The 13,636-nt window shown below is 50.4% G+C and overlaps 8 protein-coding genes across 8 annotated transcripts; 5 read left to right on the top strand and 3 right to left on the bottom strand.

The window, feature by feature from the left end:
* Nucleotides 1–635: 635 nt before the first annotated feature.
* BGW36DRAFT_428330 (putative ATP citrate lyase subunit) lies at nucleotides 636–2,159 on the bottom strand (the record flags this gene model as incomplete). The annotated part of the gene is made up of 2 exons (XM_046220533.1): nucleotides 636–1,652; nucleotides 1,719–2,159. The coding sequence occupies 2 exons, from the start codon at nucleotides 2,157–2,159 to the stop codon at nucleotides 636–638; spliced, it is 1,458 nt and encodes a 485-aa protein (XP_046071254.1).
* Nucleotides 2,160–2,253: 94 nt separating this feature from the next.
* Nucleotides 2,254–2,948, top strand: BGW36DRAFT_184349 (uncharacterized protein). Its single transcript, XM_046209744.1, has one exon. The coding sequence runs from the start codon at nucleotides 2,347–2,349 to the stop codon at nucleotides 2,809–2,811; it is 465 nt and encodes a 154-aa protein (XP_046071253.1). The 5' UTR covers nucleotides 2,254–2,346; the 3' UTR covers nucleotides 2,812–2,948.
* A 438-nt stretch (nucleotides 2,949–3,386) lies between these two features.
* BGW36DRAFT_380669 (putative ATP citrate lyase, subunit 1) lies at nucleotides 3,387–6,157 on the top strand. The gene is made up of 6 exons (XM_046216358.1): nucleotides 3,387–3,644; nucleotides 3,728–3,875; nucleotides 3,930–4,046; nucleotides 4,107–4,296; nucleotides 4,346–5,441; nucleotides 5,492–6,157. The coding sequence occupies exons 2-6, from the start codon at nucleotides 3,742–3,744 to the stop codon at nucleotides 5,923–5,925; spliced, it is 1,971 nt and encodes a 656-aa protein (XP_046071252.1). The 5' UTR covers nucleotides 3,387–3,644; nucleotides 3,728–3,741; the 3' UTR covers nucleotides 5,926–6,157.
* On the top strand, nucleotides 6,149–6,992 carry BGW36DRAFT_380668 (Rpp14/Pop5 family-domain-containing protein). Its single transcript, XM_046216357.1, has 2 exons — nucleotides 6,149–6,537; nucleotides 6,631–6,992. Exons 1-2 carry the CDS (start codon nucleotides 6,315–6,317, stop codon nucleotides 6,978–6,980), a joined length of 573 nt encoding a protein of 190 aa, XP_046071251.1. The 5' UTR covers nucleotides 6,149–6,314; the 3' UTR covers nucleotides 6,981–6,992.
* On the bottom strand, nucleotides 6,993–8,503 carry BGW36DRAFT_380666 (putative ATP binding protein). Its single transcript, XM_046216356.1, has 3 exons — nucleotides 8,004–8,503; nucleotides 7,850–7,950; nucleotides 6,993–7,787 (listed from the first exon to the last, which is right to left on the bottom strand). The coding sequence occupies exons 1-3, from the start codon at nucleotides 8,290–8,292 to the stop codon at nucleotides 7,152–7,154; spliced, it is 1,026 nt and encodes a 341-aa protein (XP_046071250.1). The 5' UTR covers nucleotides 8,293–8,503; the 3' UTR covers nucleotides 6,993–7,151.
* Nucleotides 8,504–8,548: 45 nt separating this feature from the next.
* BGW36DRAFT_360159 (putative nuclear pore complex subunit) lies at nucleotides 8,549–9,724 on the top strand (the record flags this gene model as incomplete). Its single annotated transcript, XM_046214145.1, has 3 exons — nucleotides 8,549–8,561; nucleotides 8,619–8,874; nucleotides 8,923–9,724. The coding sequence occupies 3 exons, from the start codon at nucleotides 8,549–8,551 to the stop codon at nucleotides 9,722–9,724; spliced, it is 1,071 nt and encodes a 356-aa protein (XP_046071249.1).
* Nucleotides 9,725–9,967: 243 nt separating this feature from the next.
* Nucleotides 9,968–11,022, bottom strand: BGW36DRAFT_360158 (ribose 5-phosphate isomerase A; the record flags this gene model as incomplete). Its single annotated transcript, XM_046214144.1, has 3 exons — nucleotides 9,968–10,410; nucleotides 10,469–10,926; nucleotides 10,979–11,022. The coding sequence occupies 3 exons, from the start codon at nucleotides 11,020–11,022 to the stop codon at nucleotides 9,968–9,970; spliced, it is 945 nt and encodes a 314-aa protein (XP_046071248.1).
* A 183-nt stretch (nucleotides 11,023–11,205) lies between these two features.
* BGW36DRAFT_380660 (putative ubiquitin-like activating enzyme) lies at nucleotides 11,206–13,205 on the top strand. The gene is made up of 2 exons (XM_046216355.1): nucleotides 11,206–11,758; nucleotides 11,815–13,205. Exons 1-2 carry the CDS (start codon nucleotides 11,384–11,386, stop codon nucleotides 13,114–13,116), a joined length of 1,677 nt encoding a protein of 558 aa, XP_046071247.1. The 5' UTR covers nucleotides 11,206–11,383; the 3' UTR covers nucleotides 13,117–13,205.
* The last annotated feature ends 431 nt before the right edge of the window (nucleotides 13,206–13,636 follow it).

Raw genomic sequence — 13,636 nt, 5'->3', positions numbered from 1 at the left:
ATTACTTAGTATTTTCACCTAACTATGCTTATTCCTCTAATTTCCAAGTCTCTTTATACAAATTCAACAACTCTAATAAGCATTCTAGGACCTAGCCCTAACCAAACCATAGCCCTAAACCCTATCATAAACCCCCTAACCAGTCAGAAATGTAGTTTTATAAGAAGAGAAGACATTTGCTATGCAATAATGATCAAATTCCATGGTAAAATACCAAGTAATCTGACAACCCACTAATCAGCATGGGGGCCAAAGATGCGTCTGCAAGCAAAAGAGTGTCTGTAAACATCCCCTTATATACTCGTCTCATCTCAGAGGCAGTGCCTGACATGACCAAATACTAGATCTAATCCAGAGTACATATGTATCGAGTGATATTGTAGCAAGAACTTGTGCCTCGTTTTCTATCTGATAAACTTTTCTCTAAATATAGAATAGGCATTGCCCTTGTTTTATCTTCATCATCCTCGGTCGTGTCTCCATTGATAACCAACAAATCCAGTCATATACCATGCCATGCCCGTGAAATTATTACAAACACCGTACATGATAAGAGGGAAGGGGAAAAGAAAAAAAAAAGATAATACTAGGGCCAGAAATGTAGAATATGAATTTCATCAACTGCTATAACTCGTCTATGCAGTACCGAATTCTTTGACGGTCGTTGTCTTGCCGCTAAGGGCAAGAGGGACAATACCGCTGACGTGCATGTCAGGGCCGTAGACGTGCATGTCCAGACCCAACTCCTCACCAACGGCTTTGATGTTCTTCAGACCTTCCTGGTAGTTAGGGCCGGCACGACGCACCCAGATCTGCACCTTGTGCTCGTTGAGAGTCGAGGAAACCTCGCGGAGAGCGCGGATGACGCCCTTGAATGTGCTGGCAACGTTGGTGAAGTTGGCAATACCACCGCCAATGAAGAGGACCTTGCCTTCGGGGTGTTGTGGGGCACGGAGCATCAAGTCCAAGACTGTGCGGGTGTAGTTGAAGGTCTGGGTTTCTGTTGGGGCGCCAGAGTATTCACCGTAGTTGGCCAATTCACTGACGTAGCCGGCCGACGCAATGGCATCAGCGTAGACGACTGAGGCACCACCACCGGCAACCAGGGTCCAGATACGTCCACGCGAGTTGAGGACGGTCAGCTTCAAGGAAGCACCGGTCTTAGCATCCATGTCGGAGATGAACTTCTCCTCCTTGCTGAGCTCTCGACCGAAAGGTGCGGGGAATTCCATCGGCGGGCCAGCATCGATGTTGACCTTGCCATCACTCTTGGGGGCAGGCAGACCCAGGGCTGCCGGGCTGCGGGCAATCGCCCACTTGGTGCCACACTCGAACTCCGCAGTCTGGTCCAGCTTGGCGGCCAAGTCGAGGAAGTGGACCTCAGCAGAGGTGGCATCGGCGTTGGGGATGACGACGAGAGGGTTGATTTCGAGGTAGGTGAACTGGTTGTCGACGTAGACAGCATATAGGCGGGAGATGAAGTCAATCAGGACGTTGTGGACGCCCTTGGGGACCTTCTTCAGCAGGGTTGCGGCAATTTCCTCGTTTGAGGGGAAGTCCTTCAAGTTGACAGGGACCAGAAGCTTCTCGGCCTTTGCGTCGACATCACCGACATCGACACCACCTTCGTGGGTGAACAGAATCCAGTCGCCCTAATCCAGTCAATCACATATCCTATATACTCTATACTCTATAGAGATGATGATGATGGAGCTTACCTCTCGCACGGAGTTGATGTTGATATAGTATTCGGTTTCTTGAGGGTGAGGCACGAATGGCTCGACCAGGAATTGTCTCAAGGCGCCCTTGACGGTCTCAACCTGGACTTCCTTGCCAGCACGAGCCTCGATCCAAGCGCGGGCCTCGCTCCAGGTCTTATTGAGAGCGAGCAGGCCGCTCTTGCCTCGTCGCTTGATCAATTGATCTGGCTTGGCGACGAATTTGGCGCCATTGGCCAACAGCCATGGGTAGGTCGCCTCGGCCTGGTCGAGCACACCGTTGACATCAGCGCTCTCGGGGAAATACAGAGAGGCCAGCTTGGCGGGAGGGTTGTGGGTGGCTGCCGGTGGCAGAGGAGTCGGCTTGATGACGGGGGCGCGCGTGAGGTGGTAGTTGAGGATGGCCTTGCCATCGGCCTCGAGGATGGACTTTGCGGACATTGTGTATAATAATTAGTCGAACAGCACAGGGGATGACGAGAGATGACCGTGGGTGCGATGTCGCAGACGCTCCCAGCAGCAATTGGTATGAGATGGCAGAACGAGCAGAGGGGCAGCAGGACAGGGAGAATTAGAGAGCAGGCAGGTGGGAGATGACAGAGGCTAGAGTAGCAGAGGTAAGTTGTTGATGCGCACAAGATGGCACAAGAGGGCACGAGAATTGGATGGGCCACTTACTTGGTGGTGGTTAGCTGCAATGGTAGGCAGGGTTATTATTGGCGAGACCGACAACGACAGCTTTCTCTCTCAGCTCAGTCTGAGTCTAGTGAGCAGGCTCTCTCTCTCACACGAAAAAGAAGAATCGTCGGGGATCGAGCAGCGACTAGCGAGGCCGGGACAACAGCTGGGGTGGGCCGGGCGTCTCGTTGAGCAACGCCGAGCAGGGGCGGTGGGGGCCTCCCTTTTTCTGTCGATTGATTCAATCAATCAGTCAATCCGGTGGGAACGGCGGCAAGCTGTTGGGGGGATGCAAGATTCAATCATTATCGTATTCATTATTATCTCCCCCGTACACACCGAGGCACGGCTACAACTGCATTATCTCGCAGATATCTCGGGACTCCACGCGCCTTGCGAGGCACCGGCACAGTGATGGCTACGAAACGGATCACGAATAGAAAAAGAGCAAATATTGGCCGGGTCCACGTCGAGATAAAAAATATACGGGCCCTTCCTCGGCCACCGGCGATCCATTTTTGAGCAGGCATAGAATTATAATAATAAGACGACTATTATTGTCTTACTCAGACTGGCTTCGACGTAGACGAGTCTCCTCAGCCTAACTCGAGGGAGTCTCGGAGTCCGTGACTACCCCATCGGTCGGGAGATCTGATTTAGGCTTATATTAGCACATACTATATCGTTCACTACATGGTGGGATGGTATTGTCCGAAGACGCCATTCGGGGCCCGGATAGCCTCACAGATAACAGCGGGCAAGAAGAGCAGAGAAGAGAATAAAACGGCATTGGGGGCGCTACGCCGGGTCGGGCTTACCGCGGTAGAGCCCTTTCTTCCCAGGCACCAACAAAAGAAGGCCAGAGGAAGCAGATTTTGTTGAGTCTCCGGCATCGAGGCGAGCTAGTGCGCACTAAGAGCCCGTCGGGCTAGTGACCCGCGCCTGCAGTGCCCGAGCTGGCTCCTTCCTAGTGACCAGTGCTCCTTCCTAGTGCGCGGCGAGTGCTCCTTCTGGAATTGGCATCCACTAATTTTTGTGCCAGCTGCCCGGACTACCAGCTCACCGATTACCCTCCATCACCATCACCATCATCATCACCACCCATCACCACCGTCCTGTTCTCTGTGTTCAGTTCAGACGATCGCTTCCTGCCTGATTGTTTATCCTGCTTTCCTTGCCCATCCTATTGAAGCCCCCTGCTCTGCTTGCCACTGTGACGATCGTAGGAAGAGACGGGGTTGTTGACCAGTAAGTCGTCTTGTGCTGTCTGCCCGTGCGACGACCACCAAGACTGCATGGATCTGGGTGATGTGTGTACCTAACTCCGCCAGCAAATAACTCCACGATGCCTTCTCTCGCTCCTGCCAATGGCGGCCAGAACGTCAACGATAATATCACCCGCTTCAACCCCCCTTCCCGCCTGCTGAGCCCGCTGGAGCAACATACTCTTTTCCACAACAAGACACGATGCTTCGTCTAGTGAGTGCTGCCGGGATTCCTGCTGTTGGTGAGGATGGAATTGACTGGACACAGCGGCATGCAACCCCGCGCCGTGCAGGGCATGCTCGACTTCGACTTCATCTGCAAGCGTACCACCCCATCCGTGGCCGGCATCATCTACACCTTCGGCGGTCAATTCGTCAGCAAAATGTGAGCGTAGCTTGAATAAACTCGGTCTACCTGAGTAATACTAATGCGCGGTTCTGTCAGGTACTGGGGAACCAGCGAGACCCTGCTTCCCGTCTACCAAGACGTTGGAAAGGCTTTCGCCAAACATGCCGACGTCGACACCGTCGTCAACTTTGCCTCCTCCCGATCTGTCTACAGCTCCACCATGGAGTTGATGGAATACCCCCAGATTCGCACCATCGCCATCATTGCCGAAGGTGTCCCTGAGCGAGTATGTGATCCGAGATAGGAGTCCAGACCGTCACTAACAATAGTCGTAGAGGGCACGTGAGATCTTGGTCGTCGCCAAGGAGAAGGGCATCACCATCATTGGACCGGCCACCGTCGGTGGTATCAAGCCTGGTGCTTTCAAGATCGGTAACACCGGTGGTATGATGGACAACATCGTTGCCTCCAAGCTCTACCGCAAGGGCTCCGTTGGCTACGTCTCCAAGTCCGGTGGTATGTCCAACGAATTGAACAACATCATCTCGCAGGTGACCGACGGCGTGCACGAGGGTGTCGCCATTGGTGGAGACCGTTACCCCGGAACCACTTTCATCGACCATCTTCTCCGTTACCAAGCAGACCCCGAATGCAAAATTCTGCTGCTCCTCGGTGAAGTCGGTGGTGTCGAAGAGTACCGTGTGATTGACGCCGTCAAGAAGGGCATCATCACCAAGCCTATCGTCGCCTGGGCTATTGGTACCTGCGCCAGCCTGTTCAAGACGGAGGTTCAATTTGGTCACGCTGGTGCCTCTGCCAACTCCAATCTCGAAACTGCCGTCGAGAAGAATAAGCACATGAAGGCTGCTGGCTTCTACGTCCCCGACACCTTTGAGGACCTTCCTCAGCTCCTCGGTGACTTGTACAAGAAGCTCGTCGCCAATGGTACCGTCAAAGAATCCAAGGAGCCTGTTCCCCCCAAGATTCCCATGGACTACTCTTGGGCCCAAGAGTTGGGTCTCATCCGTAAGCCCGCCGCTTTCATTTCCACCATCTCCGACGATCGTGGCCAAGAGCTTTTGTACGCTGGTATGCCCATTTCCGACGTCTTCCGGGAAGACATTGGTATTGGTGGTGTCATGTCTCTGCTCTGGTTCCGCCGCCGCCTGCCACCCTATGCTAGCAAGTTCCTTGAAATGGTTCTCATGTTGACTGCCGACCACGGTCCCGCCGTGTCTGGTGCCATGAACACTATTATTACTACTCGTGCTGGCAAGGACCTGATCAGCGCTTTGGTCTCTGGTCTGTTAACCATCGGTTCTCGTTTCGGTGGTGCTCTTGACGGTGCTGCCGAGGAGTTCACCAAGGCCTTTGACCGAGGTCTTAGCCCGCGTGAATTCGTCGACACCATGCGCAAGGAGAACAAGCTGAGTAAGTATCATTTGTTCACTTTTTACGTTGTTGATAACTAACGTGGATAGTCCCTGGTATTGGCCACAAGGTCAAGTCTCGTAACAACCCTGATCTCCGTGTCGAGTTGGTCAAGGAGTACGTAACCAAGCACTTCCCTACCCACAAGTTGCTTGATTACGCTATTGCCGTTGAGACCGTCACCACCTCCAAGAAGGACAACCTGATCCTGAACGTTGACGGCTGTGTTGCCGTTTGCTTCATTGACTTGCTGCGCAACTCGGGTGCTTTCTCCGCCGAGGAGGCCGAGGACTACCTCAAGATGGGTGTTCTGAACGGTCTTTTCGTGCTCGGACGTAGCATTGGTTTGATTGCTCATTTCCTCGACCAGAAGAGACTGCGTACTGGTCTGTACCGCCATCCTTGGGATGATATCACCTACTTGCTCCCCAACGCCTCCAAGGGTGCCCCGGGTGCCGAGGGCCGTGTGGAGGTTAGCCTCTAAGCATTTATCTTGTGAGCATATAATTTTTTTTCCGATATCCGTGCGGACGTCTTTGTCAGCAATCATGCCTTTTTTGTTTCTTAAAATTTTGTGCTGTTGGTTATCAACGCGGTTTTCTTTATACGATGTAGTCTGTATGGCATGACAAGACGGGAGATGAGGTACGCATGTGCTCGGCGTAGAATATTTAATTATGGGTAGAGATGATAATATGATGATTCTCCTTGCTACATATCTTACATATCGTCAACAAACCAGACATGGCTCGTGAATAAATTAACTTGCCGATAAGAAATCCTTATCGCGCTCCTCAAAACTCCGCGGCCCACTCCAACATTTCTCACCTCTCACCACACCATTGACCTCAATTGCTCACAAAGCGACCCAAAATGGTCCGCATAAAACACCGCTACCTCCTCATCGACATCCTCTACCCCGAACCCCCCAAATCATCATCTGCATCCGTCCCTCGCCATCTCCCCTTCCACCCTCCAACCCCCGACACATTAACCCCGGGCCTCTTCGCAAAGCTCGTGCGCGAAAGCATATGCGACATATTCGGTGATTACGGGGTTGGCAAAGTCGGTGGAGCTTCGGGGGGGAGTCTGAACGGTTTGTCCCTATCCTTTACTTCTCTACGGTTAAATTTGGAGGAGGATGACGATGATGATGATGCTGATGATGGTTTGGCTGGATGGAATATAGTCAAGTATTTGTCACCGGCGACGGGGACGGTTATCCTCAGGTGTCCGCGAGATGCATATAGACTTGTTTGGGCAGCGCTTACGTACATGAGTTCCGTACCAGCCCCGAAAAAGGGTGGAGGTGGAAGTGGAGAGGGGAGGAGTGGGAATGTGCCGGCTGTGTTTAGGGTTGTTAGGGTCTCGGGCACGATGCGGAAGGCCGAGGAGGAGGCGATTCGGAGGGCGAGGAGGGAGGTGTTTAGGACGAAGGGCGCTGTTAGGGAGGGTGTGGAGGGGTTGTTGAGGGGGATAAGTACAGGAGGTGGTGAGGATTTTGTGGCCTTTGATATGGATGAGGAGGAAGAGGGATGATTATCATGGAGAAGAAGGAGAAGAAGAAGAAGAAGAAGAAGTGTGTTTTATTGTACATTAGATAGATTGATACCCACCGCAATATTATGCTGAACCGTTTCACTCGTGTGCAGTGTGCAATGCAACGCTGAACGCATCAAGAGTAAATGAACAGAACGAAGAAAAAAGAAGTCACTTTCGTATCACTTTCGTCCCTCCATCATGTACAAAGTGCTGCAAATCAAGTTCGTCGGCATCAGCCTGCGCATTTGCCGCTGCTTCTCTGGCTTTGGCTTCGTTTTCGAGTTCCGTGCGCTCATGCTCGTCGTACTCCTCTTTCGCATCCACCCACCTCTCCTGCACATCTTGAATGGTTAGATCGCCCCATCCGTCTCTCACTGCAACTTGCCATATCGTATCATTCGCGCCTTCAGCAGGACCAAACGCGTACCCGCTCGCACGATCGATGACTTGTAATAGATGCATCATGCTCTTTTTGTCCTCCACAGCCAGGGTCTCGAAGGCGACTAGGGCGAATTCTTGTACCAGGTCTATGATTGCGTTGTTCAACGCTCCGAATTTCTCGTGTGATAATCGCGACGACTCGGTTTCGAGATGGGGCAGGAGATAGTTGAGATCTTGGACTTCGGTGTAGAAATCAAGGTTAAAGGGTAGTGGCGAGTAGTTGGACAGGTTATCGATTTTCGTCAGAACATTGATGTGTGGAAGATCCATTTGCAGCATGGACCGGAGAGAGAGGATGAGCGCGGAAATGTACATCGAGGGAAGGGTGAGGCAGTATGAATCGACGAGATGGATCACTATTAACTGTTCAAATAGCATCGAGATCAGTATAATCTTAAAGTGTATTTGACGTGTATTTATCTTACTCGATAGCCAAGTTTCGATATCTGGAAGAATATGTTTCGCAACGAGGAATGGTGCGTGAATAGCTCAACTTGGCCGGGACAGTCGAAAAGGACATAATCATCTGGACGTATCAAGTCAGCACTCATATTCACCAACATCATTTCGATCAAGCACCTCCAAGCCCCTTCAACCTTTCCTTTAGCCACTCGAAATTATTCTCCAGCTCTTCCAGCGCATAAAGAACCCCGCCATTGGGCCCAAGAGCGTCCTCCTCCATGATCTCTTCCAAGGTCACCAAATCCCGTACGTCCAGCGCACAGGGATACGATGTATTGTCATTTGCTGGGTCTATGTTCACGATAGAGCATTTTCTGCCGATTGCCCCCATAAATTGATGCATTCCATTGCAGTAAGTCGATTTCCCCGCTCCTGGAGGTCCGATGACAAGCTGAGCGAATGGCATGCTGAATGTGCAGCGGACTGCCGCTGGAAAAATCGTAATTTTCCTAAAACGAATCACTCACACTTCAATAAAATGTAGACCAGACGAGATGATCAACGAACGAGGAGGTTAGTTGCGATGCTTGGTTTGCTCGGGCGGTCTTCACTGGCAGAAAATGTCCCGCAAAGTAAGCTTCGATTTAAGATCGGTCCATCGCCGAACGAGCTTTATAGACCAGTAGCAGATATCGTCATCTTGCCATTATCTACCAGCCACGATGTCACACTCTAGTACGTGCTATATTTTTAAAAACAATTCAATGTCCAGCTCTTACTGATTATATTCAGATCAAGTCACCGTTGCATCCCCGCCCAGTGACGCCATCTCTGCCCTCAAGTTCTCTTCTGATCCAGACTCGACTAGGATAGTAGTCTCTTCGTGGGACAAGAATGTGTATCTGTATGACCTGCGCGACGAAAACGGACAAGTTGGTGTTGGCAAGCTTCTTCAGAAGTTTGAACATAGGGCCCCCGTGCTTGATGTCTGCTTCGGCGCGAATGAAGACGAGATTATTACCGCAGGCTTGGATTGGGATGTGAGAAAGTATGCTGCACTTCACAATATATTAATTTGATATGCTGACATTTTCAGAATCGATGTCAACACATCCACACAAACCGTGCTTTCTACCCACGAAGCTGGCGTCAAATCGGTAGTTTACAGCAAAGAGCATTCAATTGTCATATCCGCATCATGGGACTCGACACTTCACGTCCATCGATTGAATGCTGATTCTACACCGGCAGTCATTCCGCTCCCATCGAAACCGTTCTCTCTCTCCCTCTCACCTACCAAGCTCGTTGTCGCAATGGCGTCTCGGGCCCTACACATCTACGACCTCAAGTCCCTCGCAATGATAACCGATCAAGCAGACGTGGATCCTCCCTCAGTCAATAAGGTTGAAATAGAACCCTGGCAACGGCGGGAGAGTAGTCTCAAATTCATGACACGCGCTGTTGCATGCATGCCAGACGATGCAGGCTATGCGTCTTCGAGCATTGAGGGTCGAGTGGCTGTGGAATGGTTCGATCCTTCTACGGAATCACAAGCCCGGAAATACGCATTCAAGTGCCACCGGCAAACAGTCGAGGATGTGGATGTTGTCTACCCAGTCAACGCCCTTTCGTTCCATCCTATTTTCGGCACATTCGCTTCCGGCGGCGGCGACGGTGTGGTTGCGCTGTGGGATGGCATTGCGAAGAGGAGAATTCGCCAATACCAGAAATACCCGGCCAGCGTTGCGGCCCTCAGCTTCAGCTCCAATGGAAAGTATCTTGCCATTGCTGTCAGTCCTGGGTTTGAAGATGGCCAGGATGATGTGCAGCCTGGTACTGTGCAGATATTTGTGCGTGAGCTAGGCGAGACCGAAGCAAAAGGCAAGGGGCCAAAGTAAAAGAATAGAATAAAAGAAGGTTGTTGTTTCTGGATTCATGATTTGTTCTTTGGCGGGTTGGCGGTGTCCTAAATGGCTTCTCATATTTGCAAGGCTAGGTTGTACATGTATATATATCAAGTATATTAATTCAAAAAGATACAAATATCGTGCCACGTTTCAAGGTTGTCATTCAAATCTATTCTCCAACTGTCGACTGAAACGAAAAGGCTGGTCTAATCGGATATGGTCATGCGAGACAACTTAGTGAATAGCACGTCTCACGGTCACCGAGCCATCTGGTAGACCAAAGTATGCAGCGAATGGCTTCTGTCCACCAACAGCCCCGGCTTCTTGAGCCTGAGGACCCGTGATTCCGTGGAAGATGCCAACTTCAAGCACCCCAGGAATGGCCTTGATCTTGTTTGCCAAAGTCGATACTTCCCAAACCCCAGCTTTCCCACTGCCGTCTTTGCCAGCTTGTACGTCTGATGGAGTCAACAGCGGAGGAAATGGCGCGTCAACGATGAAGAAGCCCTGATCTGTCTTGAGCGGTCCTTCCTTTGCCACTGTGTTGAGGCGGATCGCTGGGTTTTTGCTTCCCATTTCTTTAAGTTTCCGAACAACACGGTGTGCGGCGATCGGCGCAACCTCGATGGGAATATACGCCCAGTTTGTTAAAAGGCGGTTTTGGAGTTTCCGGGAATCTGTTTCTGGAGGTCAGCTTGAACCTAATAAACACCAGCACCAAACAGATAGTTATACCAGCAACGCAAATAAACTCCTTGGCTTGAAGGGCAACTATCTTCTCTTGGAATAGACAGGCACCGCCACCCTTGATACAGTTTAGATCATCATCCACCTCGTCAGCACCATCAAATGCAATGTCGAGGACGACTCCTTCGGGGATGGCATCGAATTCCACAGGGGTCAAACCAGCCTTGGTAATGAGTTGTTTGGATTGATAGCCCGTAGGAACGAACCTGGTCAAACTCGTGTCGGTACCCAGGTTCTTGATTGCTTCGACGACGTAGACAATGGTCGTGCCGCTACCAATGCCGACCCATTTTGCATTGAGGGGGTAGTGGTTCTTCACTGCTTCTGTGGCAGCAGCACGCTTAGATGCTTCAATGCTAGCCATGTTTGATTGGTGACGACGGTTGAAGTAGTCTAGACAAGTCTTTTGGAAGGTGGTGCGAGCAACCAAACTGGGTATTGAGCAGCTAGAAGATAATGTCAAGACATGTCAAAACGTATGTACAAAGCCGGACTCACATTGGGGAACGAAAGGTGGAAGATAGCAGCACGATCGATTTCATGTAGATCTCGGACACAGCTGTCAATTGGCGATCACCCAGATAGGCCGTAATCGTGCACGCAATTGATATGGAGAAAAGTTCCACAATTCTGGGCTCGCGCTTTATATAAGGACGAGAATCATGCTGAATGTATTAATCAACCGATGACGGCGGGGCATGTCGGAAGACCAGGCGGGATGCTAAGGCAACTACCCCCGCAGCGCCTGGAGCTACGGCCTACCAGCTCAGTCTGCTCAGAGCATCCCCGCTGTTGTATACTGCTCACCAAGCATCCTTGCTTTTCATTAGCCGAAGTCTAATGCTTAATAAAACCCCTTCGTCAGCCTGACTCTGTGAGCTCCGACCTGCGCCAACCTCCAGAATGACTGACCAGTTTCCTGCCGCGCTAGTCGGCCCCTCGTCGAAGGAGAGGAAGTACGATCGACAGCTGCGTCTATGGGCTGCCAGCGGCCAACAGGCCCTGGAGCAGTCTCGAGTGCTCTTGGTCAACTCTGATGGCTTTATTGATGGAGAGAATACCCCAATCGGCGGTGTTGCTGGCGTCGAGACGCTCAAGAATCTCGTCCTCCCAGGCGTGGGTGGGTTCACGATAGTCGACCCAGCCATTGTCAGCGAGACCGACCTGGGCATCAACTTCTTTCTAGAAGAAAGCAGTCTAGGGAAATCTCGAGCTCAAGAAACTTGCAATCTTCTGAAGGAACTCAATCCAGATGTGGACGGAGACTTTAAAGTTGAGGTCAGTTGCAGCAGTGTTGATATCCTTATGTTCGCTAACCACTTCTCTCTTTGCAGCCGATCTCAGACCTCCTTCAACAACCCGACTTCCTTTCTCAGTACAAGCTGGTGGTGGTGTCAGGGCCTATCAAACGATCCTCCCTCGATGCTATCACAAGCTCCGCCGAACAACTTGGCGTTCCCTTGATTTACGTTCGTTCCGTTGGCTTCTACTCCTCGTTCTCATTACAACTTCCGACAGAGTTTCCTATTGTTGAGACTCACCCCGATCCGGAATCTACACAAGATCTGCGCCTCACCAATCCGTGGCCTGAGCTACATGCTGTGGTTTCACAAATCGCCAACCTCGAAGCATTAGATGATCACGACCATGGCCACGTGCCTTATATTTTACTCCTACTATACTACTTAGATCGGTGGAAGGCCGAACACGACGGTAAAGCGCCGGAAAACTACAAAGAAAAGACGGCATTCAGGGACTTGGTACGGTCTGGAGCAAGAACGAACAATGCAGAGGGTGGGGAAGAGAACTTTGACGAGGCCGTCAGCGCGGTTCTCAAGAGCATTAACCCCTGGTCGTTACGGAGTAACATCAGGGAGATTTTCGATATGGATCAATGCACGAACTTGAAAACAGATTACGATAACTTCTGGATCATTGCTTCAGCTCTGAAGGCGTTCTATACAAAGCATAATGTCCTTCCACTACCCGGATCTCTTCCAGACATGAAAGCAAAATCGGCCGATTATATCACCTTACAGAACATTTTCAAATCCAAGGCTCGCCAAGACGTAGAGGAAGTCTTAGCTACCGTTCGTTCCATCGAGACACAACTATGTGACAGGACCGCGCCGGTTACAGAGAAGGAGGTTGAGGTATTCTGCAAAAACGCCTCGCACGTCAAGGTTATTCGTGGCCGACAGATACCTCGGATCTCTACAAACGCCAACCAAACACTCAAAACTATTCGAAACGGGCTTGGCAACCCAGAATCCAAGATCCCCACATACATCGCCTTTGAGGCTTTGGATGTCATTGTGGATGGAATCCAAAACGAAAAGCTAACCCCGAATGCATTGGATAACGATGATGTCTGGAATACCACCATTGAGCGCCTATTAGTCACAATTGCAGAGGGTGATAACTCCGTTATCAACGCTGAAAACCGTGAGAGCGTGACCAAAGCCGCGCAGGAACTGCGCCGCACCGTGGGGGGAGAATTGCACAATATTTCGTCTCTAACTGGAGGGCTGGTTTCGCAGGAAGCCCTAAAGGTGCTGACGAGGCAATATGTGCCGTTAGATAACACCTGCATCTTTGATGGCGTCAGTAGTGGTAGCGAGATGTTCCGCCTGTAAAATCCCTCTTATTTCTTATGACAAGAACCTCTATGATGTAATGAATAAAATGACTAGAACACTACAATAAAGACTTTAAAGTATCTGAATTTACCAGCTTCTTCAAATGTTGTTATGCAAAAAGCATATCGATTGTCTGTCATCTTCATACTTCGAAAGAGGAAAACAAGAATATATTCGCCTGTCAGTGCATCCCAAAAGCCAAAACAAGAAAAGCAAATCCCCACAGCCCCTAAGCAGTATGCTATCTTAACAACAACGACGAAAATAAAGTATAATTTGGAGGGTTTCCAAATGCAAGGATAATGTACAGAAACAGAGCCATATATGGTGAAAAAGATCTGAGTCTTCGAAGAAACAAGAAATTGTAATACGATGGTCCCAGAAGGCAGAAAGTTTTAAAAAAAGGCAAGAAAAGGAAAGCCGGGTGAAAAAGATTCACAGGGATCTCGTTTTAATACATGGTAAAGAGGCGAGAAAAATTGAATAAGGTGAAAAGCAAGCAAATGGTATACTGCGA

The sequence above is a fragment of the Talaromyces proteolyticus genome, assembly GCF_021365285.1.
Source record: "Talaromyces proteolyticus strain PMI_201 chromosome Unknown BGW36scaffold_7, whole genome shotgun sequence".
In the NCBI taxonomy this organism is placed as follows: Eukaryota; Fungi; Ascomycota; class Eurotiomycetes; order Eurotiales; family Trichocomaceae; genus Talaromyces; species Talaromyces proteolyticus.
The sequence above is the reverse complement of the archived record's forward strand: the minus strand, read 5'-3'. Positions and strand labels throughout refer to the sequence as shown.

Excerpts from the sequence above, each read along its gene's own strand:
- BGW36DRAFT_184349 (XM_046209744.1), top strand. The coding sequence starts at position 2,347 with ATGCGCACAAGATGGCACAAGAGGGCACGAGAATTGGATGGGCCACTT.
- BGW36DRAFT_380669 (XM_046216358.1), top strand. The coding sequence starts at position 3,742 with ATGCCTTCTCTCGCTCCTGCCAATGGCGGCCAGAACGTCAACGATAAT. Across the intron at positions 4,297-4,345 it reads CCGAAGGTGTCCCTGAGCGA|AGGGCACGTGAGATCTTGGT; the intron begins GTATGTGATCCG and ends CAATAGTCGTAG. Across the intron at positions 5,442-5,491 it reads GCGCAAGGAGAACAAGCTGA|TCCCTGGTATTGGCCACAAG; the intron begins GTAAGTATCATT and ends TAACGTGGATAG.
- BGW36DRAFT_380668 (XM_046216357.1), top strand. The coding sequence starts at position 6,315 with ATGGTCCGCATAAAACACCGCTACCTCCTCATCGACATCCTCTACCCC. Across the intron at positions 6,538-6,630 it reads TTCGGGGGGGAGTCTGAACG|TCAAGTATTTGTCACCGGCG; the intron begins GTTTGTCCCTAT and ends GATGGAATATAG.
- BGW36DRAFT_380666 (XM_046216356.1), bottom strand. The coding sequence starts at position 8,292 with ATGCCATTCGCTCAGCTTGTCATCGGACCTCCAGGAGCGGGGAAATCG. Across the intron at positions 7,951-8,003 it reads AAGGTTGAAGGGGCTTGGAG|ATGATTATGTCCTTTTCGAC; the intron begins GTGCTTGATCGA and ends TGATACGTCCAG. Across the intron at positions 7,788-7,849 it reads TATCGAAACTTGGCTATCGA|TTAATAGTGATCCATCTCGT; the intron begins GTAAGATAAATA and ends CTATTTGAACAG.
- BGW36DRAFT_380660 (XM_046216355.1), top strand. The coding sequence starts at position 11,384 with ATGACTGACCAGTTTCCTGCCGCGCTAGTCGGCCCCTCGTCGAAGGAG. Across the intron at positions 11,759-11,814 it reads ACGGAGACTTTAAAGTTGAG|CCGATCTCAGACCTCCTTCA; the intron begins GTCAGTTGCAGC and ends CTCTCTTTGCAG.